The sequence below is a fragment of the Enoplosus armatus genome, chromosome 13 (assembly GCF_043641665.1).
Source record: "Enoplosus armatus isolate fEnoArm2 chromosome 13, fEnoArm2.hap1, whole genome shotgun sequence".
In the NCBI taxonomy this organism is placed as follows: Eukaryota; Metazoa; Chordata; class Actinopteri; order Centrarchiformes; family Enoplosidae; genus Enoplosus; species Enoplosus armatus.
In genome coordinates, this window is record NC_092192.1 from 21416402 (window position 1) to 21444212 (window position 27811).

The 27811-nt window shown below is 43.1% G+C and overlaps 1 protein-coding gene across 3 annotated transcripts; it reads left to right on the plus strand.

Annotated features, from left to right (window-relative positions):
* Positions 1-170: 170 nt before the first annotated feature.
* Positions 171-27756, plus strand: usp25 (ubiquitin specific peptidase 25). 3 transcript variants are annotated; one of them, XM_070916810.1, is made up of 25 exons: positions 171-308; positions 6213-6290; positions 6527-6671; positions 6943-7066; positions 8432-8594; positions 9910-9996; positions 11075-11212; positions 12210-12286; positions 12434-12507; positions 13224-13375; positions 14854-14981; positions 15081-15176; positions 15354-15518; positions 16582-16820; positions 16941-17011; positions 17129-17357; positions 18330-18523; positions 19125-19253; positions 21009-21104; positions 22232-22410; positions 23115-23193; positions 23380-23459; positions 23815-23938; positions 25648-25840; positions 26873-27756. In XM_070916810.1, the coding sequence occupies exons 1-25, from the start codon at positions 267-269 to the stop codon at positions 27043-27045; spliced, it is 3255 nt and encodes a 1084-aa protein (XP_070772911.1). In that variant the 5' UTR covers positions 171-266; the 3' UTR covers positions 27046-27756. The 3 variants fall into 3 exon arrangements, with proteins under 3 accessions (XP_070772911.1, XP_070772910.1, XP_070772912.1); XM_070916809.1 differs by lacking the exon at positions 21009-21104 and having other exon boundaries at positions 18330-18587; positions 19114-19253; XM_070916811.1 differs by lacking the exon at positions 21009-21104.
* The last annotated feature ends 55 nt before the right edge of the window (positions 27757-27811 follow it).

A 27811-nucleotide genomic window follows, 5' to 3' on the forward strand; every position in this document is an offset into this window, starting at 1 on the left:
TTTAGCCATGATTTCCAAAAGCCTGACCCGTGACGTAATGCCATTCGGGGAGACATGAGTAATCGATTCCAGATCTCAGGCAAGGCAGAGCAATGTTTTCATGCCTGCTGTCGACCTGCGCTAGTCACTCTGCCATGGCGCCCGTTATGTCGCTGATTAAGGAGGGGACGTCGTAGCGCCGTGTTTTAATTCGCTTTAATGAAAAGTAACCCGTGCGTTTTGCTACTCTTGATTTGAAGTTGATTAAATTTATCTCTGAACCCGCCATGACCGTGGAGCAGAATGTCCTCCAGCAGCATTCTCAGAAGGTAAGCTTACAGAAGCTAACTTGGTGGCTAGCTAACTTTAGCCTAAGCTAACAGTATAGGTACATAGTTTTTGGGCGCAAAGTATTTGCAGAGTCGGCTAGCCACCGCATTTGTCAGTTAGATTAGCCTTGAATTATCTTTTATTAGAGTTGCGAATCGCCCGTTGGCAAGGACCCGCAAGTAAATTTGTTTAAACGAGGCCTAACGTTATCCTAGCGCAAAGCGGTATCCAATATTTTGCTAGCTCTTGACGTTAGCCAATGTTAGCCAATGATACAACGTAGAGTTAAGTTAGGTTAAACCATGGCGTTGCTTGTGTAAGTTGTGTAACGTTAGCTATCGGTTCATACGTATTAATACGGACGACACTTTCCTTGGTCACGGTAGCATCCTTAGCTAACTGTGTCGTCAATTGAAATAAACAAGGCCAAGTGACAGTGACAGATTTAACGTTAGTGTCGTCAACATCGTAATAGTGAGTAAGTAAATCTTTTATTTTTCCTGGGCGCTATTTAAGGAGGAGTGAAACTATAGGTTACCACTAAGGACAATGTTTAGTTTGGAGAAGTGAATACTCCCATGTTTGTGTGTGCAAATGTTTCCTAGGCTACTCATCATATATCTGATACCTTTGTTTACAAAGCATGGCCAGCGGCGAAGGTAGAGTCATAGCCTAGCATTGATGCTTGGCGGAGATTGAGTATCCAGATAGCAAGCCAAGTGTGAGATGGGTCATAACCGAGAAGGCAGGTTATTAGGTTACATTTGATCACACTCTCAGTTTACGAAAGTGCATTAAGGGTTGATTGCGTTGTATCGGCACTTAGTTATGGGATTTACTCTGTGACCACCATGCCCAGCGTTGCATAGCTCTGGTTAGTTATGTAACCGCTTTACTGCTCTTTCTAAAACATATGCTAGATGTTGAGTCCCCATGAAAAGAAATGATAACTTTGCACAAGAGTTACGTAATCGCAGTCATGTTTTACCACGCTGCATGAAATGCAGAACTTCGGTTCTGCAGCATAGGCCTGCTGTGTTCAACCAAATCTGGCATAACTCACTTACCTCATAAACATAACCTAGCAGCCATTGATGACTCAAACTTAAAAGTAGCAGTGTAACAGAAACCCTATTATGCAGTCTGACCTTTTCAGGGGCTGAAATGACACCGTGATTAACAACAGTGACTGTAAAGACGGGCTAAAATTGTCTAATACATTGTTGAGCAATTTTATTCCACTGTACATGACTTAACATTCGCAAATAAATAGAAATACCTAATCTTAGCTTTTATTTTAAACAGTATATAACAGTCTGTTGTTTTGACAGTGCATGAGTGTGTGTTGGGACTGAGTTGTAGTCACTACAGTTCAGGTCCATTATTGGAGTGCTTCATGAGAACAGGGTGTGGTGTAGGTTTTCATGTTGACTGGTTGGTAGTGAGATGGGGTCATGTTGATGGACTTAGAATCCTGGCTGTGCAATTTGTTTTGGTGTGCAGCTCCTTCACATGCACACACAAAGCAGCCGTGAGAACCTGATAGTAGATTCACTGGGAATGCCCCTGTCTGTAACAGGGGGGCAATGGTATACTGAATTCACAGTTTGGTACATTTTTGGTACAGCAGGGAAGGCACAAAAATGCAATTACCAATGCCATTTTTGCTCATTTATACAGGGCAGGCACAACATACTGACTAAAGGCGTGAAGGCGCAGTGCAGCGGGGTCATTTTGACCATTATGCTTAAATTCAGTCACATATCTGCAGCGATAAACACTCCTTTTAGCATTAGTTATTACTCTGGCACAGTCTGAATCTGCAGTGAACGCTGTGGGGAGAAGGACTCTCCTTCCAGTCTGGATTTGTCTCGTTCCGCTTATCGACAATCGCCATTGCAAATGTTACATTGGAAGTGTTTCCACAGACATAACTGACTTCAGTTGAATAATGTCAACATAACGTTACAGTTTGACACTAATCGTTGTCCATTTTTGCTGTAACTAACAGAGAAACCGTAATGCTCCCATATAGTGAATCAAAACGTCACGGAAGGATCCTCAAGCTCTGGTCTCTCATTTGTGTTTGCCATTCAGAGGCAGTGACACTACATGAGCTTGACCAACCAGGTTAAGCCGACTAGCATGCTACCGCTCATAGACTACAACTGGTGCGCTGCCAAAATTTTTGAGTAAAACTCACATTGTAGAATATCTGTCCCGCGCCTGCAACTAGTAGACGTAAATAACGACACAGAAGCACAACTCAAGACCATGGATGTGTGTATTGCAGGTTCGGTCTTGGATTCAAAACACCCCTAGTCTGCAACCTGCTGTAAAACCTCAAAGTAACTTGTTCCTTGTTCCAATGCCGATAATTCTGTGGTGCTATTCACAAGCTGCCTCTTGATGGCTGATGACCAGTGTGACAAACAGCCATGCCAGACATGTCACATGGAGATGAGAAGTATGTGTCTGTGTGGGCGTGTCTGAGTAACTGCTCTTGCGGTTGACTTGGCCCAAATCTATCACAGGTGTAACTTCCCTCACACCTCGCCAGTGAAGTGTCCCTGCCAACAAACCTGCATCCATCACTCTCTGACAGGGACCAAAACACACCGTCTTCATGTTTTCTTGTCTGCAGTGTTTGAAACATGATGAAATGTAAAGCTTTTATAAGTGCATGAGTTACAGTGCTATGAATGCCTCAGTAATAGAGCTCTTTATGTTCTGCAAACGCAGTCAGCCATCATAACAATACTGGCCTGCTGTAATTGTAGCTCTTGGGGAAATTATGTTTTCTTGTGTGTGTGTGTTAATGTGTTGTTACAAATATTGATCAAAACGCTTTGAAGGCCTGAAAGAAGAGTGTCAAAGAGGCCCTGCAATTATGTATTTTGATTTTGTAGCCTATTTTTTGTAAATCAGCCCTGATTGTCAGGTTTCCGTTGTCATATGTGTCATTCTCGTTGTCATCTACCAGTCTATTGCTATGACCTAACATGCTACATGAGTATTAAGTTGTGTATCCTTTTCCAGTAAACCGTGAGCATGGTCACAGACAAATTGGCTGTAGTGCATTATTTATATGCTGGCACTCCAACAAAGGCGTGAACTTTCTTTTCACTTTCTCCAGTGACTGTGAAAACATTTGCCCCTGGGGTTCAATAAAGCACTTTTGCTTTCGAAAGCTCTCAGAAAATCATGTGGCTCGCAGCAGGATTGGAGTCACGTCTGAAACCAGGTACAGAACAGCTTCCCCGGGCCTGGAAGAGTGCCTTCAGAATACTACAGTGGGACAGATGCTGTTCTTATGGCTTTGAGTGAGCTGTCAGTGCTCAGTTGTAAATTCAGGTTTTTCCAATACTGAGTTTGTTGTGATGATGATAAATATTCTTCAATACGTTCAGTTGGTTTTGTTAAATTCACATTTACTAGAGACCAGTGTAATAGTAGTCCCTCTGCGCTAGCTTCTTCAAATAATGAATGGGAAATCATTTTGATCGTTTTGTGTCCACAGTGTGTAACCATTTAAGTTATAATGAGGTAATCTATATTAAATATTGCAGCAGTGCACATCCATTTTTAATCACAATAAAATTAGATTTAAATCCAATTTATTTCCAAGGCAAACAATAATCTGAAAATATAGTGACAATTGTTTGGGTGCATGATTGACAGCTCTGTATAACTTTATTTAATCCTTAAATCATTACAGTTATTCAGATATGTTGTTCTGGGTGTGCCAGGCAAGAGGAGTAACACAAACCTACTTTGTGATCAACTGTTTTTCTGCCTTAAAACAAAGTCCTCCCATACTTGACTTTTTCCTACCTGAAATTAAATTCTATTTACTTTCTAGTCTGCATGTCTGATGTCATTTTGTACAGGGTTGTGCACTTCCAAAGTTTGTTGTTTGTTCTGACTACTGTTTTTACATCAATACGGGGGAAAAAAAGGATTGGTAAAGATTTGGTATCATTATGTGCGCCAGCTGTGACTGCTCACTTTCCCCCACTGCCCACACAAGTGGCGTTTTAGGGGTTGAGCAAAGAGTGTAATTTCCAAATCACTACACTGTTATTTTCTAACCCTAACAACAAGTCATGTGTTGGACCCCTGCAGAATGTGGTTGGAGGTAATGAAGGGGATCCATTTGACATCACTGTAAGCAAAATTATGTGTATGTGGGCCGATTAGAGAGTTATTTTCCCCAGATCTGAGGCCATTTTCTCAGTAGAGCTCAGTACTTTTTAGTGGATTGCGATATCTGATGTTTAATTAAGGTGCAGTCCAGATTTGTTCAGCTCTATCATTTCACATTCATAGTGCAGATCTATACCCTGCACAAGAGCACAAAACACATGTTGAATGAAAGCTTGCATTATTTGTTTGGTAGTGGTGCTGCTTTATGATAGGTCATGCCCCCAAGCATGACTGGTTTTCATTGGCTTTTATGTAGTAGTTGTAGCAACTCCATTAAAAGTGTTTAAAAATGTCAGTGACATAGATGGTGTACAGCCTTCAGTGTTTCCCACAGGTTCCCACAGAACTGACTTGTGGTGGGTGGCACATTAAATACGACAAGGCATTCTTTTTAGGCATCCAACACTAGAGGTGTAATGGTACACAATATTCACGGTTTGGTATGTACCTTGGTTTTGGAGTCACGGTTTGTCATGAAGGTCTGCTGGTCTGTGTGCATTATGAAATGACAATTGATAAAAAAAAAAAAATTTGGAATTTATCTGCCTGGGCAGGCCGCCCCAGTAGAGCCTATGTATGGGAAACACTGCCGTTGCCATGGATGTGTTTTGTGCAATCAATCTATGGTGTGTGAAAACAACCTACAGTAGTTGGTTCTAAACCGATGAAGATCTCTTTGAACTGACACGCTGATATGTAGCCTGCTGCACCAGTGAAAGCAGTCAGAAAGAAGTCCATGTTCCTCTCACTCAAGACTTAAGACTTCTGCCTTGGACGCTGACACTAAGTGCACTCTCCCCATTATTTATAGTGCATGTATTCAAGCCGTGCACTGCAGGTTAAGTGTGTGTGGTAAGGCCGTGCCGTCCAGTTGGGTTTGACATCAGTGGGTCATCAGACTTTATTGAACTCATTAGTAGGGTCGAGAATTGATCGATCCGATTAGATACTGTATCAGTTCTTTAAGTGAGAATATATTAGAATTGATGTGATTTGACATTAGGATTGTTTTGTGATTAATGGTTACTTTTAATGCAGGTCAGAGTTTCCCATCTATTTGGAGGGTAAAGCACCAGGTTGCCTTTTTGTTTTTTTCCTCTCAGCGTTTACCATTTGGATGGTGTTGATCCAGATGCAGTCAAATGTTGCTTCTGTGGAATGTGACTTTGCCATGACTATGGATGTTGATGGTTAATCAATGTTTTGTTAAACACCGTTAAGAATGGCAATCGGTCAAGAATGATCAACCTACAATGTTGGTGCAACATTATTTGTGCATCCCCACAATATTGGTTGAATGGTCAACTGCACTGTTTAATCATGATCAAAGCCTGTGATGCAGCATATAACAAATTCTCACCAGTTTTTAATATTAAAAATAAATTGCTAATAATATATACTTATAATAATGGAACAAAGAAAATATTGATCCTTCCCCTGTAGCCTTAGATAGAGACGGTGATTTTTATTGTGCCTTTCTTTATTCACCTGGCTGTCGAGTAAGTTTGTTATTGATTTGATTGAGTTGAAATGTTGTCTTTCAGCTTCACAGTTGCGATTCCTTGGCATTGTTTTTATTTATTTATTTATTTATTTTTTACAACCTGAACCTGGTCTAAACTACTTGCACCTTCTCTGCCATCATGCTCTGCTCTGAACTGGCCGGTATCTCTCCTCTATTCTCTTCCCTTCAATAGCACCAGCAGACACTACTAAACCAGTTGAGGGAGGTCACCGGCACCACAGACGTTCAGCTGCTTCAGCAGGCCCTGCAGGTACAGCATGAAGCGCATGCATTGTCCAACCCCAACCCAAGTTTGACGGCACCAAGAGTGTACATGTAGTTCCACACGCATTGGTACTAAACTGTACAATTACACAGTTTTACATTAGATCAACAGCAAATAATTGCATGAGTTATCCTAGCAGCCAAAGTCTTCAGATCTGCTAATTATTTTCCTGTGTTTATACCCAGCTGACATAAGCCTTAACAAACACGTTGCTGCTGCAGGTGAGCAATGGAGACCTGGCCGAGGCTGTGGCGTTTCTGACAGAGAAGAACGCCAAGGTTCCTCAGCAAGATGAGACAACCTACTATCAGACGTCCCAGGTGGCCAGCGACAGATACATCAGCGTGGGCAGCCAGGCCGACACAAGTGAGCAGCTTACTTACTAAACTTTTGGCCCTGAAGTTCTAGATACCTCACAGGGACGATTAAAAGAAAAGGAAACATATAAGCTCAGTTACAGTCAATCTGTATTCGGTTTCTGTATTTCTACGACCATGTTTTAGCTTTGCCAATATGGATTATTGTAAATACTGTGATAGCACAAAACACCATACATAATTAATAGTAGTAAACCTTGAAGGTAAAGTTGGTGTACATACAAACCAAATTACCTTGTGCGTGTGTTTTCTTAATGCAGATGTGATTGACCTGACTGGGGACGATAAAGATGACCTGCAGAGGGCTATCGCCCTCAGCCTGGAGGAGTCCAACCGGGCGTTCAGGGAGACAGGCATCACTGATGAGGAGCAGGCCATCAGCAGGTGGGCTCAACAGCATTACTGACTGATAACAAATATGCCAAGAAATAAGCGGATGACGCTAACAAATTTGTTATCTGTCTTCTCTCTTATTAGCAACGAGCTGTGTACAAAACAATCAGGCAGCAGCTTCTCATTTTTAGGCGGCGCTGACTGTCGCTTTCACCAGTTCAAATGTCAAATGTCGCCAACGTTAATTCGGTGAGAAACACGATGGCAACATTAAACTCGGCTGTTGTCGGGTTTGTGAGCTCTCTGTAGCCGCTTTGGATTTGGATCTAGTAGTAATAAGATGTCAGATTTAGTAGCCACAGCTGTTGTTTCATTGTGTCAATGTGCGTTTTGGATTAGATTAGACTCAGTATCGGCAGATACCTAATACTAAAGGACTCTGATCGGGATCGGGTCCAGAAAACCTGATAGGATCATCCCTAATTGTATTGAATATAACAAGGTCAGATCAGAGCACACACAATCGCCACATAATAGTTACATGTAGTAGAAAATCATTTCTGTCAAAGAGGTAGTTGAACGGTGTTAAACAGCGTCTCCAACAGTCTTGAAAGAAATGCAGTTTTGAAATTGGGTGTACAATATTTTAGACATTCCCAGACTAGGTTTGAGGTTTAATGGCATTTGAACAAGGGCACATTTCAGAGAAATAATGGGGGAATGAAAATTTGGACAAGTCACCACTTTAACCTCTTTTAGGAGTCATATTCTTTTCTTTCATCCACCGTCCAAGGCATTGCTAATGGTCACCTACCTTGTAATAAATGTGATTAATTTATTATGTCCCGATAAGGGAGAAGAAAAGCCTCCTGAACATTACATTTTAAATCACAACCGTTAATATCAGGTACAATATGACCTGACTGAAGCCCAATACTAAGGAGCCACAATCTGGCAGTTTAATTAAACCCCATTCTGACTGAACTGATCGGAGCGTTGAGATAAGCCCCTCTAATGGCTGTGTCAAGGTTTATACATATAGACATGTTGCTGTGGAGAAATGCTTTCGAACTCTGTATTTCAATAGAAGGATGCAACCTCAATCAGGTGGGGAGCGCTGTGGCGCAGCTTTGTGTTTCTTCACAAGATGAAGAATGAAATGAAAGAAAATAGCACTTCGCTATGTAGGAGATACAATGCAAGATAAAGTGCAACAGGGGAACAGGTGAGTGACGAGGCATCCAGGAAAACTATTCCGCACCCCCTACTGTGAAACAAACATGAAACAATCTGAAGTGGTTGAATTGTACATGAAGCAGGTATTCCCTCTGCCGCTAGTGGGGAGATCGGCAATGCTGAGATAATTTGGTAGAAATTGTTTTTAATTGAATTTGTTTATGTTTTGCCTGTTTTTAGAGTTTTGGAGGCCAGCATAGCAGAGAACAAGGCAAGTCTGAAGCGTACCCACACAGAAGTGTGGAGCGATTCACCCAACCCACATGACAGGAAGAGGATAGACAACTCGCCTGTGGGGCTGAAAAATGTTGGCAATACCTGCTGGTTCAGTGCTGTCATACAGGTGGGCACACTCACATACTCACTGATGGTCCAAGACCGTGAAACGCAGTGTTTGAAATCTGAAAAAAAATTCACAAATGAAAATTTTTTTCTGATTATCCTCTAAAATCCCTCATGTTTGACAATCTTTTCCTGTTATTGCACTACTTTCTTTGGCAGTTGGAAACTTGTGAGGGCACTGAGGTCTTCACTTTTGCATTCCTTTTTTGTAATTGTAATGATGCAGGAATCAACGCTTTAATCTGGGCCAGTCACACTAAGTAGAAGTGGATAAGAGATTCATCTAAATGTTTATGTGCTGGAAAATACTGGAAATCCTAGGAAGTTTTAGCCCAGCTGTATATGCTTATATGCGGGTGGAGTCAGTGGTAGAGTGTGACCTGAGCTGAAATATGCCAAATGAACACTGGATACACCATCACATGGTGTCTGGCTCCTGTGTGCAATGCAAACCCCACCCTTGAGAAGACGGCCCCACATGAATCTGACTCCGCTGCACTTGGTGCAAGAACAGGAGTAAACAACTTTCTCTTTTCCTGACAAGACATACAAATCTTAACACCTTTTCTGTTCACTCTCATGTACAAAACAGAAATGAAACATCATGATTTTTTTTCTTTTTGCTGTCACTGGTGTACTGGGGCCCAATGTGTGTCACAAAATCGCACCAAACTGAGTTTTGATATTCTGGCAAGTAAATGTGATTTTGCCTGTTATGTAAAACGTTCCGTAATGCGTGACCGTGGAGTTTTTGCTCATTTCCGTACTTTCCTACATCACCTCAGGTTGTTTCTCAGTACTTTTATCACATGATGCAGCAACCACTGTCCTGGTTTACATCATATTTGTGTATCATCTAGTTTTATGAACTGGAGCTGACAGAAGCATGTGACAGATTGGCTTGCATGAGTTGGAATTGCCAGAAGGGAGGTCTTAATATAATGGCAGAGAACATAAGCTTTCGACTTTAAAAATGTGATGTGTTTTAATTAGGTAGAAAATAGGCACAAAGTGACAGAGAAGCAGTATCTTGCACATAAAGCATGCATGTAAAGTGTACCAAGTAGTGTGAATAATTATACAAAGTTGAGTTATTGTAGCTTCCTTGCTTTACAGAGTTGAATGCCAGACTTTGCTAAAGGTCACAAGGCCTGATATGTTTGTTGGTGAGCAAGGCCTCTCTACACTAAGACAACATGAGATTTTTCAGCACAGTTAATCATGGTTGCTCTCTGACATGACAACGGTGTATGTGGGCCAAGGCTGTCCCATCATTGGATGTTGCTGACATGTCTTTATCCCTCTTCAACCTCAAGTCTCTGTTCAACCTGCTGGAGTTCCAGAGACTGGTGCTCAACTACTCACCGCCAGCCAGAGTCCACGACCTGCCTCGCAACCAGAAGGTAAGACCCCACCACCACCTTTTATTCCCATGTTCTCCACAGGAAAGTGAAGCAGCAATAACACAGTCAGAGTGGGATGTTTTTTTTAATACTTTTTAGTTTAGTATGTGTGTGAGCGACCTCTGTTTATATTATTTATACTTCTGTAGCCTGTCACAGCTAGCAGTGCTTTAGCACCGAGGGTTTAACACTTTTGAAGCTGTGAGCCACCATTCAGCAGCTGTGCGATCTTGCCCTAAGATCACAGCAGCTTAGCATTTTGTCTTTGATAGTTCACTTAACTCACTGCTAGCAATCTACAAGAAGTGCCCACTAGTGTGAAACATTTGATGAAACCCTCCTGTATGTGAGATACTCAAATGTGTCTAGCCACAGTAACCACTACATTGGCCAAATAGTTCTCAGCATGCCTTTGTTTGTCCGTGTTTCCCTACAGAGTGCTCACCATAGGGTTAGCAGCCTGTCGCTAATCTGGTCTAAGCCTCTGCTGTGGAAGCATGGTTTGGGGCAGTCATCTCTCCATTTCACTTCCCTCAGTCCTAATCACTGATCTTTTACTTTAGCAGTGTGAGAATGCTAAAGCTTAGAATCTAATCTTTACATCAGCATCTCCGACTCACTAGCACAGAAAAACAAGTGTGTTGTCATGGTGCACTGCTGAAGTCTCGTTACCACTGTATCTCACTGTCACAATGACAAAAACTGTGTTGTTAAAAGTGACGCGTTTCAGTCCATGGCTTAATGATATTGAAATAGTATGGCGGGGAAAAAAAATCAGTGGCTTATTCCAGTTAACACAGCAATGGCATATTTACACATTTGTAGCCTCAACCCTACTGAACTGGTAGTCAGACAAATTTGGTCCACCACAGCCATAGTTGGTACCGCCCTCAAGTGTTTCATATGATGCAAATATCTTTTTTTAAATGCTATAAAAACTTCACACATTGAGAAAAGCATTATGAAAAGAACACAAGACTGACTTGAGAAAATGAGAATCCCGTATATAGACGGTAGTAAATAGTGCATTGTTTCCCTGTTTGATTCACTACATTGTTGATTGTGTTACTCCGACCAGGAGCACAGGAACCTGCCCTTCATGCAGGAGCTGAGGAACCTCTTCTCCCTCATGGTGGGGTCCAAGAGGAAATATGTGGATCCGTCACGGGCTGTGGAAATCCTGAAAGACGCCTTCAAGTCCAGTGAGTCGCAGCAGGTAAGCCTCTTTCCCCAATAACCTTCTCGGCATAATAACATTCACTGATTACAGGCGGTGTTCAATGAAGAGAACTACGTAATTTGTATACACGTGTACAATAGTGCAGGTCCTTTTTAAAAAAAAAAAAAAAAAAAAAAAGATTTCTTATTACTACATGGGTGTTTCAGTCACTGTTTCTTGTTTGTCACTGTCACACACAAGAAATGTGGATAATTCCTGTAGAATCATCTGTTGTGTTGATATCGTTCATTCATTCTTTTTTTTTTTTGTCCTGTAGAAAATAAGCTCTTCTTTGCTGTTTGCACATACCGGAAATATTTAATACCCTTTATCCCCTTTTTTTGTGCCTAGTCCTTTCAACCTCAGGCTTGACTGCTCAACTTCATTGTAGTTTTACTGACTCAGCTCTACTGAATACGAGACACTTAACCTCTCTAATCTATAACTATTAATCCTCAAACCCACATCAGCCCCTCTGAACTTTGCAAAAAAAAAAAATAATATTGACGAGTAATTAGGTGTGAATATATCCTGTAATGTGATGTACACATGTCAAATGTACAGACCAGTTCTGTTCTTCTCCTTACATAAGCATTTGCACTAAGCCAGTGTCTCTGCGGAGGTTAACTGAGGTCAGCCTTATGGCCTCTCTACTCATCAGTCATGTCACTACCATGTGCTTTAATCAGGTTGGTTGGCTGGCATTGACCTGAATTACTGGCCGGCATTGATGTCTATGAGAGAGTGGCCTCGTGGCATGCAGGTTCCCTTTGAAGTTCAGCAATCCGTGAACTCCTCCGCTAAGACGAGTCGTCTCATATCCAAAGCTCAGTGTAAATCAGCAGATGACAGACATTGGCATTGATTTGACTGATTGGACTTTCTTGCTTGTAGGTGCAGTAAAGTCCTGTAGTTTGACTCTGTGACCTCCATGTCCCAAAGGCAATCCTGTAATTGGTCATTTTGCTATGTATCACTGTGCTTTCCTCAACAGCAGGATGTGAGCGAGTTCACCCACAAGCTGCTGGACTGGCTGGAGGACGCCTTCCAGATGAAGGCTGAAGAAGACAGGTAACCACAGCTCCCTATATCCAGAGGTCACAGTTGAAAGAATGGACAGCAACATTTTAAGCCGAGACTCAAATATACATTGTTTACATGGAACTGTATTACAGATGCCTCCTGTAAACAACGTTTTTTTTTCCTTTTTCCTTTCAGGGAGGGCGAGAAGCCAAAGAACCCTATGGTGGAGCTTTTCTACGGTCGCTTCCTTGCCGTGGGTGTCCTGGAAGGTGAGATTAGGTGTTAAATTAAAGCCAATAAAGAGGAAAAAATGAGGAGTAGCCAGAGAATCACAAAGAGATAAAGCATTAGCATGGTCTGATTGCAGCAGCCAGAAAGCAAGCAAGTCCTTGCCCCTAGTAATGAAAGGTGACCTTGTCTTAATGAGATGTGGTCCATGTAAAAAGGGAGAGTGGTCGCATTGATCGTGGAAGACCTTGATGGCTGATTGACATTGCGCTTATTATGCATGACAATACTGGCCCAGAGCCACCAAAAGCTGGGCCAGTGGACTCTGCTGCTCGTAAAATGACCTTAATGCCTCATCTGCATGTCCGCTAGCAACTCCTCTCTTTCTTTTCTTTTTTAGTTGATGCAGGGAGGTCTGTGCAGCTGTTTAATGATGAGTGAGTGACTGCTGAACAAGTGAAAATCAGCTTGGATGCAAATGAGTGTGAAATGAGCCATTATTGCTTTTTTTTCCCCCCTCACGCCTTTTGCCTTTCCAACTTTTCTGTCACGCTTGGCACACCTTTGACCAATGCGTGTGATATGTTGTATAGGCTGCGTGCTCCCTCACATGATGATGACACAGCTCTAAATCGTTGATTGACTAAAAGGGCACTCAGCCACCTCTTAGGTTAATCCTAACCCTCTTTCAGTTAGGTCAGCAATTATGTTGTGTGTATGTATTTATGTCTGTTATTGTACGTGTGTAATTCCACAGGTAAAAAATTTGAAAACACAGAGATGTTCGGGCAGTACCCCCTGCAGGTGAATGGCTTCAAGGATCTCCACGAATGTCTTGAGGCAGCAATGATCGAGGGTGAGATCGAGTCCCTGCACTCAGCAGAGAACTCTGCCAGGTCTGGACAAGAGGTCAGTTTCAGAAGTTAAACAAAGAAATGGATAAAGTTTGTTTTCATCCCCAGATGTTTGTGCATCAACATAAAGATGTACCTAGAAATGATATGTTAATAGCACCGTGGCAAGCCATTTTCACCTCTTATCGGTAGCACTTAAGAGAAGACAATCGGGTTCAATCATTTGGGTGTGTGTGGTGGATCCTCTCCAAAGGGTTGACCTCCTTGCCCTTATGTGACACCTGTGCTATTCTGAGTTTGACCTCTGGTTAGCTGTAGCCCTGCCTACGCTGTCCCACAGCAGCTGGGAGCAGCTAATTACCAGGCCAGTACACAGATGAGTATGGCACCCAGCCCTCTGGAAAAGCACGAGGGAGGGAGGGGAGGGAGGGAGCTTTGGAGACAGAGCAGGAGTGACCCTCCACCCAAGGGTGAAATCACAAAATGAATTAGGTGATGATATCACAATTTTAGTTGACGGTCAATTGTCATACAAATAATTGCGAATATTTAATAATAATAATAATAATAATTTAATTTTTTATTTAAATGAAATGGCCAGGGGCGTGGTCACCACAAACAAATGACCCCCCCCCCCCCACACACACACACTAATCATGCTATTTATAACACTTTGTTCTGGATTCCTCATCTAAACAGTTGTTGTCCCCCTTGAAATGTGTTTCCCGCCCCTTTCCCATAACGGTCTCAGTCTCAGTGGTTGGGTTAGGCGTCATGGAGATAACTGGTGAGGCTGGGTTCAGGTGAAGCACCACAGAAAATGACTTGTTGGGGTTAGGGAGGTTAAGGCAAGGGGAAACTAACTTTGACACGGCAAGGCTGCCACTCAAAACTGTTTCTGTCCTTTCAACTTACAGATTTCAACTGGATCTTTTGAGTTTGAGTTATTTATCATTTTAGTAACTTTCAAAAGTTAAGAACTGAACATAAATGGGTACAGTCAAAGGTTAAATAAGCAAATTCGATGCTGGATTCAGACTTGAGTAAAATGTTAAAACCCCAACCACTCTTTGCTGTTTGAAAAGGGATGCATTCGTGAAGCACAATGCGTCTCTGTCCTTTGTGAGGTCCAAAGTTCTTATGTTTCAAAATTCTAAAGTAGTCTCAGTCACTTTGCCCCTGTGTCTTATGCATACGGTATGTTTATTGTTTTAAAAAGAACATTAATGTTGTTTTCTTTAAAATGTTATTGCCCCTTAATTTTCCTCCAGTGCCCCTAAAAATAAGTGTACAGTTCGGGCAAGCTCGTAAGTCTAAGTGGGGAGAAAAATAATTATTTTGTTCCAAATAAAGAAAAAGTTAAAATAGATAGATGTCATCGCTCTCTCTCTCTTTCCCCACGTTTCCTTTGTCAAAATCCATACCATGTTGTGATGCAGGTCAAATCTACTCCAGGGAAAATGCAATACCTAACACTATATTCTAAAACGGTAAGAGAATGAATCTCAAGGTCAACGTCCCATTTTCTTTCAGCACTGGTTCACCGAACTCCCTCCTGTGTTGACCTTTGAACTGTCGAGATTTGAGTTTAACCAAGCACTGGGACGGCCTGAGAAGATCCACAACAAGCTTGAGTTCCCCTCTATGCTCTACATGGACAGGTAATAGAAATATTGCCACAGTATTTGTCTGTAGTAAATAGCAATTAATCCCAAGTCTCCTTAAGACTGAAGCCTTCGCTGTGGTCATTGTCTTTTTAGGTACATGGACAGGAACAGGGAAATAACCAGGATTAAGAGGGAGGAGATCAGGAGGCTGAAAGAGCATCTGACTCTGCTTCAACAGCGACTGGAGAGGTACTTCTTGTCCACCAACCAATACCTGCTTATTTAGCCAAGGTCAATAATCCTCTGTAGACAGCCATGCAGAGAGATTTCTCACTCTGACCGGTCTGTCATTATGCCCTCTATTCTCATTTCTCTGGCCCTCGGCTCCACTGCTTCTCCTCACTCTTTCTCTCCGTCCTCTCTCAGGTATCTGAGTTATGGCTCAGGCCCCAAGAGGTTTCCTCTGGCAGATGTCCTCCAGTATGCCATGGAGTTTGCCTCCAGTAAGCCGGTGTGCACCTCCCCAGTGGAAGACATCGACTCATCAGCGCCCCCCGGTGGCACAACAGGACAACAGCCATCCGCACCGAGGCAAGTGTCATAACAGATGGCCTGCAGTTTGTTGTCACTGCTTTTCCATCATTTGCTCTGTTAGTTTCAGGAGCGGGACGCAACGCAAGGGCATTTTTGTATTCTTATCCTAAACTTAATTTTTCAATAGGCTTGCTCATACAAATGTTCCAAGACAGATTCATCTAGCTCTGTTAGCTCAGTTTTTGATCTCTACTGTGGTCTCTACCAACTGCTGAAGGAAATGTATGGCTCTTAAGCTGCTAAATGCTCCACTGTGTTCACCAGCTAGTCTCCAGCTGTGTCAGTCTGCTGTTTGGTGCTGAGCAGGTAGTGTATGTTGGGTTTTAAGAGTTTTGTTTTCCCCTGAAAACAACTTGTCAAAACCAATCTTTTCATCTGAGTGGTTCTTTTCAGTGGTTTTTCTATGCTGCCGGAATGGCTCTAGGGATGGCAAAGCCTGTTGGTCAGTCCACTCGTCACTTTGGTCCAAACTGAAATATCACAACAGCTATTGGATAGACTGCAGTGAAATTTCATACAGATACTCCTGGTCCCCACAGCATGACCACTGACTTTGGTGATCCCCCCCTCTGACTTTTCCTCCAGCACCACCAGCAGGTTGATATTTTTGGCTTTTAGTGAAATATCTCAACACCTTAATAGGTGAATTGCAATAAAGTTTTTTGTACAGACCTTCTTGCACTCATCACTTGGTGATCCCCAGACCGTTCATCTAGCACCGCCATCAGGACAAAATATGTCCAGTCCAAATTGTATTTAATTATATTTTTATCATATCTTGACCTGAGGGCAGACACGTCCCGTCTAATACGTACTGTATTGACCACAACGTTGCATACCTTTCCAGCAGAGCTGAGGTGCTGTGAGCTGCTAAGTTAACCTCACTGGCAATTTCAATATTTCCTGAGGTGTTGTCTGCTCTGACCCCCAAGCCTGCATAGGATTTAGTTTTTCATTGTTGTAGCATTATTTTAAGCTGCAAAATGGCTGGTATTGGAATATTGGACCAGATCCTTTTTTTTTTTTTTTCATTTTATAAACTGTGTCTCTCTCCCTGCAGCACAGCCGAGCAGGACTCCTTGCCTCCCCTAGAGAGCTCAGGCCCCGCCTCGGGTCCCACCACAGCTCCCACTGCAGCCCAGCAGCAGAGAGTACCCATTCATAAGCCCTTTACCCAGTCGCGGCTACCTCCCGACCTCCCCATGCACCCTGCCCCGCGCCACATCACCGAAGAAGAGTTGAGGGTGCTCGAGGGCTGCTTGCATCGCTGGAGGAATGAAGTGGAAAATGACACCCGTGGTAGGTCTACCTGCCCCCCATTTGCAACCCCTTATGTCCATTGCTTTCTCTGTAATACTGCTACAGTAAACATTAGATTGGCACTTAATAATAGATTGTATATGATGTTCATCCCACCAGATCTGCAGGGCAGTATAACCAGAATCCACAGAACCATTGAACTGATGTACTCTGACAAATCTATGATGCAGGTGAGCAGCAACTTTTCTGTAATTCCCTCAAATAACACTCATATTTGCAACACAAAAAGCCACATCAACTGCTCCATTTGTTAATCAGCATTTTGTATCTCCCTTGTTTTGTTCTAGGTTCCATACCGGCTTCACGCGGTGCTGGTTCATGAAGGCCAGGCCAATGCAGGCCACTACTGGGCTTACATCTACGACCCACATCAGCGTTGCTGGATGAAGTACAACGACATCTCTGTCACCAAGTCGTCCTGGGAGGAGCTGGTCAGGGACTCGTTCGGAGGCTACCGGAACGCCAGTGCCTACTGTCTCATGTATATCAACGACAAGAAGCCCTTTCTCATAGAAGGTAAGCATGGACCGAGGTTTAGCAAGTAGTAGCGTTCATATGCATCTTTGATGCACAATTGCAGGAATTGTGTAAGAGGTCCGTTTTGGTCTCCCTCTCTGCCATTTTGTTTTACCTAGCCACAGTTACAGACCAATAGATAACATCTGCTACTTATTTGTCGGGTGAAGGACAGATTCAGTCATGTTTACTGTCATTTGATGTTAAACATTTCTTGCTTAACCTCTTTTTCTCTGGTTTCTGTTGCTTGTTCTGTTTCACTCCCTCGCTGGTTATCACATAATGTCATACCTTTAAATCTGGACGTAACAACTAGGGATGTAAACAAATACCAGTACATTATTCCAATGTAGGCACATGGTTCACATATAATATGTTTATTTTTTATATAAAGTTATTTTTTAAATTCTATGAGCGGTCCAGACAATTTCTAACTACGTCCTTTACAAACCCTGCCCACTTCCTGCATGAATCCAAATACAGATATTTTTGTGACATAAACAGATAGAAGCTTTGCGTTCCAGCGCTAGTAACCACATTGCCTTACCCCTGAGGTTGTTGTAAATTTAACCCTAGAATAAAATAGCTCTTATGTCCAATGTTCTGTTTTCTGTTGGCTCAGTTAAATCAAAGTAGTGAAGCTGATTCCAGGCAGACTTTGTATCGCCACATCTCCTGTAGGACAGTTTGCTGTGGTTTGACCAGCTGAGACCTGCTATTGAAAGTGAAAATGACAAATCTTGACAAGAACAGCCGAGTTTTTGTCAAACAATCTGTTTGAATCATCTTCAGCTCATCTAGAGCGAGTCATAGCTAAAGCATTTCTGTTTTTCTAGTGTAGGACTGAAAATAAATAGTGATTATTTTCTGTTGGAAGAGTTTCTACAAAACAAACATTTGATGAGCTGTCATATTTTTATTTTTTTTAGCATACCAGATTACATTCATTGTTTCTCTCTTTTGTCTGTGCAGAGGAGTTTGATAAAGAAACGGGACAGGTCCTCAGCGGCATGGACAAACTGCCTCCAGACCTGAAGCATTACGTGAAGGAGGACAATGAGCTGTTTGACAAGGAGATAGAGGAGTGGGACGCCCTGCAGGCCCGCAAGGCCCAGCAGGAGAAGCTGGCCCTGGCCGCCGCAGCCGCTGCCGCCGCCGCCGCGGCAGCTTCCAACACCTCCTCTTCCCCTCAGCCCATGAGTATTGAGTCCAGCCCTCCAGACAACGCAGGTCAGGGTCATGGCACTCAGAATACAGAGTAGAATACTTAATTGAGAATCAATACTTGGTAGGAAGATAAATACAGAAAAACTCTTGTTCCCTAGAGAGTTATAAAAGGATGAGGAAATGACCTTGAAATATTGGCATCCAGCCTTACAGCTCTAACTCCCTTTGACAGGTTATTGTGTATAATATTGTATACAATATATACAGTATATCACAGGAAAGGTCTAGCTGGCTGACATGAAATGGAACCCATTGATATTTTAATGTGGACGCACCATTATTAGCTAAACTACATTTTAATCTAGGCACCTGTCCCAAATAAGAGCTTTTCTACATGTAACCCTGGTTATTGGTAAATGGAACATTTCTGCAATCATGCTCACAATAATGCAGATACATTTATACCAACTGCACTGCTGTTTTGGCGTTTGTGTAGATGAAAACATGTAGAAAATCGTTTGGAGAGAAAAAAAGGTAAAGGACCAGACACTTTTTAGGTTTCTCTGATGGTGTCGTTGCCCTCCTGCAGTACCCCAGCAGGACCCTGAGTACATGGAGCAGCCATCACCCACGAATGACTCCAAGCACCTGCAGGAGGACACCGAGAGGGCCATCTTCAGAGCTGCTGCTGAGCAGGAGGAGAGAAGCCCCGAAGCATTGTTAAATGCAGTACGTAAAACACATGACGCCACACTCCCACCAAGTCATTGTCACCCATCATGCGGCTTACATGTAAGTTACATGTACATTTTATTTCATCCGCAGTCATCTTTTTCCCCATGAGTAACTCAATTCTGAGGAGTAATTGTTTGCTATTTTATTTAGTAATAGAGCATTTTAATATTTTTATCTCGATGACATGACCACTTGTATGTGAAAGGTGCTGAGCTGCTGGGAGGAATAGTAACACAAAGAGAGAATTCTTTACTAGGAATACTAAACCTTTGGAAGACACCTACCAGACTAATTCATCCCGATGGAAGCCTCTTATAAGCCTCAGCTGCTTTTATACAGAAGGACAACTATTTCTCCCCCTATTGTTAAATTGGAGTTGTGTTAGGAAGGGATCTTTTCATGGCCAGTATGGAGAGGTGGAACAATCACCGCGACAAAAACATGTTTCATCATACATCTGGGCATGTGAGTGTTGTTTTAAGACATACTAAATGTGAGCCTATCCTTTAATCCCTATTTCATGCTTATTCAAGTTAACACCATGTCCACAATTGCGCCTAGTGAGTCTGAACAAGGATAGCAAGTTATTTGATCTGTCCAACCCAGTTTCGAAAAGACACAAAGTCAGCCGAGAGTATGTTTTTGGGGAAAAGCCGCATCACATGTTGTAGTGTTCAGATATAAATATGAGTATATTTGATGAGTGCTATGTCTGACCCTGCTGAAGGCCACGAGCCCAAGCGCGTCAGTCTGACAGTAAAGTTGTGTTTACGACAGGCGTTGCTGGAGTTTTCACCTCTTCATGAGTGCTATTTTTCTAATATTTCACTGTATTTCTTTCCTCCACATTTAACGTCCCTTGCCTCTCCATCAGTGCTCCAACCTTCCTGTTTCATCTGTCCCATTCTCTCTGCAGTCTCTTCCCTCTCTCACCTCCCCTCAGCCTGAGGTCCAGGTGAGCACCCCCTCCACCCCCCCTCCTGACCTGGTCACGGAGGATGAGTGCCCTGGCCAGCGCACGGTAGAGGTGGCCATTCCTAATGTGGGGACCTTTGTCATTGAATCAGAAGAGGGGGGGTATGATGACGAGGTAGCTCTCGCCCAGACAAATCTTCTCTCCCCTTTTGTGCTGAGAAGTCTGTGCCTGTTTGATATATGGAGTGAGAACATCGTCGCCCATTCACATGGCTCCACATAAAGGTTTTTCACACCTGAGAAAATCTTGACACTTGATGTCGACTGATTTCAGGATTGGCTGGAGGCTGAAAATGCTGCGCCTTAAGCCTGACCTCTTTGTTGGCCTTCCTGCATTACTCCTGTGTGAAAAGTCTCTTCTTGAGCCAGTCTGCATCTTGGCACAAAGGCAGATTGACCTTTTACAGAAAGCTTCTCCACACAAGTCACTCTTTAAGTGAAAAACAATGTTATGATTTGAATAAGCTGTAGCAGCTTGTCTCCCGCACTTTTAGCTGTCTGTCACACACAGCCGTCATTGTACCTGCCTTGGTTTTCGCACATTATCCTTGTGAGGACTGCGCATTGTGCCATTGAACTGACTGGCTGTGTCCCTCACAATTGTGTCACTCTAACCAATGCATGGACTGCTGAGTGATGTCTGGCATGCCCTGACTGTGGTATGCTTTTATCGTAGCGCCTCAGAGCACAGAACGTAACATAGTGGCTGACCTTGCCTGGTTCATCACAAGGACCTGTTGTTTTTGTTTAACATGGTTCCTGCTTCCTGGGCAGGCAATGATGACCCCCAACATGCAGGGTATAATTATGGCCATTGGCAAATCCAGCAGCGTATATGAAAAGAATGGGCCTGAGGCAGCCTTTTTTAAGGTACACACCATCTCTCCTTTACCTTTCCTCATTCCACACTCACTCCACCTCCCTCCATCTTCTCTTTTATGTGTATCTGTTTCTTGTTCTTCTCCTGTGTACTTTCTGGCAGTGCAGCAAGAAAGATAAAAAAAAACACTTAGTACAGTAACCATTACACAAATCACGTTGAGGGGAAAGTCTTCTATATTCAGACTTGTGCTCAGCCCTGAACTGCTGAACTTTCTGGGCAGCACATTAGATTATTGAAATCAGCCACATCCAGTCAGCACCTCCGATGTTGCCAAAAAAAATCATCTTGTTTAGAGCTTTCTGGAAATTAAGTTTTTCAATGATTGTAGCCCGTTCCCTTTTTAAATTGAGCACTCGCCTCTCAAATCTCTTTAGAAATAAAGCAATCATAAAGTAAGCTGAGAAAACACGTGACGGCCTTATGTGCTGCTTCTCCATAGGGACAATATAGTGAAGAGAAAGAGAGAGATACATTTCTAACTGGGGGGAAGGGGGGGGGGGATCTATAAGGATCTAATAGTATCCATGAATTTATTGAGAGAGATTTCCATAAATAGATTATCTCTCTAATAATACTGTTGAATTGCATATGGGACAGTTTTCCAGCTCAGAGAGAGAAGTAAGAGTGAATGTGTGTGCCCTCCTAGAAATATTTGATATTTATGCTACCAGTCCTATGAAGACACATCGGCCTACTGTAGAAGCTCTGTTGTTTGATTGCATCCAACTGTAAATACCCATTGAACCTATGACTTTTCTCCAGCAAAGAGAGGGATTTAGGATTGCACATGGTGTTTGTCTTCAAAATGTTATTATTGACAGTAGATGAGTCCAGCATTAGACCGTTTGTAGTCCCACTATTTCAGTCTGAGCTGTGAAGAAGCTCTGAGAAGTGTGCTGTGCCTCCGTAAATCAACTCAGAGTTATGTGTCCAAGAGTTCGTGATATGAAGAAAACAATCGTGTCTGAAAGTCATTTAATTTCCAAGTAAAATCCTTACCTTTTTAAGTTCACGACCGAAGAGGACCTGAATAAGTAATCGTGTCCACGTCCATACGACCAACAACATCAACGTTTTTAACCCTGACCTGTCACTCCTGTCTCTCTCTGGTCAGGCCATAAAGCTGGAGTATGCTCGTCTCCTGAGATTTGCCCAGGAGGACACGTCTCCTGAGAATGACTACCGACTGCAGCACATCATCGTCTACTTCATCCAAAACCAGGCGCCCAAGAAGATCTTGGAGAGGACTCTGCTCACACAGTTTGCTGACAGGAACCTGGCCTTCGATGAGAGGTGGGTTAGTCTGTACACTCTGCCACGACATTGTATTTTAAAAAAAAAAAAATCTGGCACACAATTGAGTGTATTCAGTTCTTTTCTGTTTAAACTTAGTCGCTTCAAGGGATCAAGTTCTATGATTTGCATAAAAGTGACCAGCAGAGGGTAGCAGAGACCTTGACTCTGACTTACAGTTTCACTGTCAGCAGCACAGACTGACAGCGTCTCATCTGGACAACGCTTTCATGCTGCAAATCCTTTCTGATGGCATTCCCTCTGTCTTTAATTCAAACACAAATCTTAGGAGACGCATATCCAGTAGTGACTTTTGTAATCCTGCTGGCAAATATCAAGATTCCCTCCCTATTAACATTGGGATGCACATGTCATTCGGGTGTGTTATGCCTCTTACTATCTCTTAAAACTTTTCAACTACGCTTGTTGGCCTCAATCCATATTCATGAGTGAAAAATTGATTTCTCCCTTCTCCTCTATTTTGAGCAAGATAATTAGATTTATGTGTGCATGTGGCCTCAATAGGAGCCTCCGGAGGAGTGTTTCACTTCTCCTCTCAGCACTAAAGAGTGATTCATTAGGCCATGCTGAGGCCTAGGGGCAGAGTGGACTGTTTCATCTCCTGGAGCACCTCACAGTGACTCACCATCTCATCACTAACGCCAGTTCCTCTTCCTGTCTCCCACCCCCCCCACCCCCCACAGATGTAAGAGCATTATGAATGTGGCACGTGCCAAACTGGGCCTAATTAAGCCTGAGGAGGTCAACATGGATGAATATGAGGTCAGCAGCAGTGTCTTCTGGGTTTTACTTATCTAAAATAGTAGATTTCAGTCCTTTTTACAGTGCTTTTAATACGGTATTACAGATTGTCTTTATAGCCTTGCTGTAACGTAGTTAATCATTAAAAATGCTAGTATTTGAATTTCAGTGAGCTGGCCTATGGTAACTTCTATTTGTCTTAATCAGATGTGGCATCAGGCTTACAGGAACTTCCGCGAGACAACCATCTTCATGATGACTGGCTTGGAGCTCTTTCAGAAGACAAAGTATGGTGACACCTTCCCAGTGCTCCTCCTAATATCTAATGTTGGAAGAAAAAAAAAATTTAACTCAGTCTCCAGCTATCTTATTAGAGCTTTAAGTCATATGAGTTTAGTGCTGCACATTACATTTATCTTCAGTTAATTTCCCATCCGTAGCCGCCAGGAAATGTTGAAATGTCACCTGCAGAGGGCAGCAGCTTACAATGTGTGCAGCGCTGAGCTCTGTAGCCGTGCACTGGGTTCATCAAGTTTATTTTGTCTTTGAGATGTCTCTCTCTCTCTCTCTCTTAAGTTCTCTGAGCGACTTTGATACTACTTTATCTGAACGTAACATGTGCTTTATCTCTTTTCTTTCCAGTTACGTGGAGGCTCTGATGTATCTGATTTACTCTCACCAGTACAACAAGGAGCTTTTGTCGAAGGGGCTGTACAGAGGGCACGACGAGGAGCTTCTTGGTCATTACCGTCGAGAGTGTTTGCTGGTGAGGCAGCGCATGCAGTTAGCACAGTGACTCTCTGTTGATATGAGTGGACATGTTTATTCCTGTATGTCACATTTCTTCAATGAAACAAAGTGATTACAAAGAGGGCGCTCCCTCTCTTCAGGGTCTGTTTTGGAACGGACACCTTTTGTGTCCAGCAGGTCGTTTATTTTCTCTTTGTCACTCACTTTCCTCTGTATCAAACTTCCTCTGCTGAAGTGACTCAGCAAAACTAACATGGCCAGACATTTCCCCTTCAATACTGAGCTGTGGTACTATAATCAAATTGCTTTGCTGAGATATTGCTTTGGCTTGCTTGCAGCCCACAAAAGATTCCACTGAAGGTTTTTCATCTGATACTGACAGATGAAAATCCTTTCAGCGTTGTGATGTGAGCCCCTTTTCATTTCACCCCCACCGAGCTCCAGGCTGTGCTCTGGTATTATTGGTTAGGGCTAAGGGTATTTTGGTCTGATCAGCCTCATACTGGTCTTTAGCGGCCCTCTCACTGCTGCACTCAGTAACCTTACACCAGCATTGTGCTCATAATGTAATCATTGGAGTGGGAATAGGAAGCAGGAGGGCCAGCGAGTGTAAACACATTACCAAGAGACACAAGCGTGTCCTCAGCTAACCTCAAACCTCAGCTCTGCGCAGCCTGATCGGTCATCTTAGATCTCTGGCCAGAACCTCTGGCTGCGTCCGCTCAGCTGTTTACCTTCAGCTCTTGTTTTAATTGAAAACACTGCTAACATTGACACAGTTAATGTACTTGGATGTTTTTGCAAATCCAGCCTTGCAGTCCCTGATTCCAAACTGGCTTCCAAAAAAAAAAAAAAAAAAAAGCCAGGGTTGTTTCCTCAGAGAGGAGGTCAGGGAGTTTGTCTGTGACAGAAAGGTGGTTTTGGCCAAGAACGGGAGGAAAAGCTTGTATCCATATGCACATGCAGATCGCCAGGACCCACTTTCAGTTCCAGTGGCTGGAGAATATTCTGTGCTATTAATGATGTCTGTGGGATTACTGTGAGCACACTCCAGAAATGGAAACCTTCACTGACAAGAACTAAACAAGAATAATGAAAGGAATGACGTAGTGAAAATGAAAACACTGACATAAGATGGCACAAGTATAAGAAGGCAGAGTCAGCAAAGTGTGCTCCTTGACAAAGTTATTTTCAAAGAATTAGTCGTCTTTCTTTCCTTGGCCAGGTTGATCTGCTGTCTAAAAGCTGTGAGGGCAACTTTCAACTTAATGCTCGAGTCAAGAGCGGAGATTTTTCAAACTGTGAGGCGCCTCCCCAGGTGGGAGCGGGAGAGTGAGAGACGGGGGAATGTGGAGCGACAGATCTGAGGCAAAGATACTGTGAGAGGTGGAAGAGACAGGTGCATGCTGGTGCTCTAAAAACAGCTGGAAGTTAGTGATTGTTGTTTGGCTGCTGATTTGGCCCGTTTACCAGCACAGTCAGCAGTTGGAGCAGCAGCAGCAGCTAAGCTACTTTAAATATATCATTATCTCCAAATCATTGAAAAGAGGCCCTCCTTTAAACTGCAGAACTTGCCTGAGAATCATCCAGTTTTCCAGTTTTCTTCAGTTGCACAGAGATCCCGTGATAGCTGTCTGCACATTCATGGGTATTTTGCAAACAGGAACTGCTAATAGCTAATTCGGCATACTTAATGGTGTTGAAAGTATGGTACTCCCCCCACAGAAATTAAACGAGCAAGCGGCTGCCATGTTTGAGTCCGGAGAAGAACCAGAGGTGACCACAGGCCTAGGCATCATGAACGAGCTGGTGGTGCCCTGCATCCCTCTGCTGCTGGTCCACGACACCGAGAGGGACCTGCTGGCAGTGGAGGACATGAGGAACCGCTGGTGCTCCTACCTGGGCCAAGAGATGGAATGTGAGTCCCCGGGAGAGAAGGAACAGGCTCGGCCTATTAGATATTTCTGGAGAGTTGAAGTCTTAGGTTACTAGTGCATTCCCCGCACCCCTGCCAAAGGTCATCATAATCAGTTCACACATTACACATCAATTTTTTTTTATGAGAGTACACTGAATATCTTTGGGTTTTGAACCATTGGTTGAATAAAACACAAAACGGTTAATCAATTAATTGAGAAAATAACGAGCATGTATTTCTCTTTAAATAGTATTTGACTTTAAATAGAGCTGGCCCGTTCACTCACTGTGAGTGTGTCGCCACATCGGCATATACCAGTCTTCTTCAGAAATGGTGCACATAGATTTAAAGCCAAGTAGAGCTGAAACGCTTGGCCGACTTGACAAAAAATAAATAAATCTTCCAACTGTTTTGACCATGGATTAATCGTTTTGAGGCCAAACATTTGAGCATTTTCTCTCTTTTCTATAATTGTAAACTGAATGTCTGTGCTTTTTAGACTGCCGGTCCAACAAAACAAGACATTTTAAGATGTCACCTTGAACTCCTCTTCGATTGCAATGGGCATTTTTGCCTATTTTCTGACATTTTATAAACCAAACAATTAATTGGTGAATCGAGAAAAACCATCTGCGGTTTAACAGCCCCTACACACAACGAATCATTTTGAAGAATGTCTGTCAGATAACACTCAGAAATGTTCAGAGGACGCTCCTGGAAATAATTACCTGCTAGGAGAACAGGATTGAACGAGGATTCAGCTTTTATCAGTGGGTTCCAGTATCAGTCCACAGAGAGCCTGTTCTCAGAGTTCCTGGCCTTTGTTCAGGAAAAGCAGAGTATTATCACCCAGACCCATATTTACTGGAGTTTTACAATCCGTGTCTGTTGTGGAACTACCTGTGACATCACATTGAAAATATTTACCCTGCGATCCCTGTGTTTAGGAATCAGAGATCCACTGCATTGCGATGCAGGGCTCTTACAGTTAATCATTCACTATCTTTCTGTCTGTCCTCCCTCCGCTGGCAGCCAACCTCCAGGAAAAGCTCACCGACTTCCTCCCCAAGTTGCTGGACTGCTCGACAGAGATCAAAAGCTTCCACGACCCTCCCAAGCTGCCCACCTACTCCACCCTGGAGCTGTGTGAACGATTCAGCCGCATCATGGCCGCCGTCTGCAGGGTGTCCGCCGAGGGGAGATGAGCTCGGAGGGACGGCCAGATCCCTGCTCCCCTATCCCAGGCCCGACCCTGGGCAGAAATCCATGGACCTCTCTTAACCCATGCCTTCCTTATAAATCCAGGGGTCACTCGCTTCTAGCTGTTATTCCTCTGTTACTCTTTTGCTGCTATAGGTTTTTATCATTATGAATATAATTTCACTTTAATTTTAAGCAAAAACACAAAGGAGGAAGGAGGAGGAGGAGGAGAGGACGGACTGTCGGGAGGGAATAAAGAAAAGAGAGAGGAGACGTTGGTGGGCAACCCTGCAGCGATTGAAAGCCAAGCACATTCTGCTTCAGCGCTGCAGGGGGAAAAAGAAAAAAAAAGAGTTTGAGGGTTTTTCATAGTTTTATTATTGTTGTTGTTGCTGTTTGATTCAAGCTTCCCCAACCACGCTCATAACCCTTTCTAAAGCATCCCTCTCTGCGTGAAAAGGATCACCCCGCTGCTCTGCCTCCAGTTTGGTACAGTATTACCATGTTTTGTTTTATTTTTCTAAGGAAGTAAGGAAGAGAGCCTTCAGATTTATCAGCGGCTCGGAGTATCTCAGATGGGGTCTCATGTCTTTGTGGACTGCGCCAGAATGAGATGTTTTAAGTGCTGTGGTAGACAGCCACGGACTTCCTGTGGCTTGTTAATAAATCGAGAGAATAAAATTTTATTTATGGCCCTTTTAGGCCAAATAAACACACGTTTGGCCTGATGTTGATTTTTTTCTTGCACAACAATAACTTACCCTGACACGA

What these genes read in the sequence shown, in the direction of transcription:
- usp25 (XM_070916810.1), top strand. Translation starts at nt 267, where the DNA reads ATGACCGTGGAGCAGAATGTCCTCCAGCAGCATTCTCAGAAG. An exon ending in TGCCGTGGGTGTCCTGGAAG is followed by an intron (nt 12,508 to 13,223) that starts GTGAGATTAGGT and finishes GTAATTCCACAG; the next exon opens with GTAAAAAATTTGAAAACACA. An exon ending in GAGCTCTTTCAGAAGACAAA is followed by an intron (nt 23,460 to 23,814) that starts GTATGGTGACAC and finishes TTTTCTTTCCAG; the next exon opens with TTACGTGGAGGCTCTGATGT.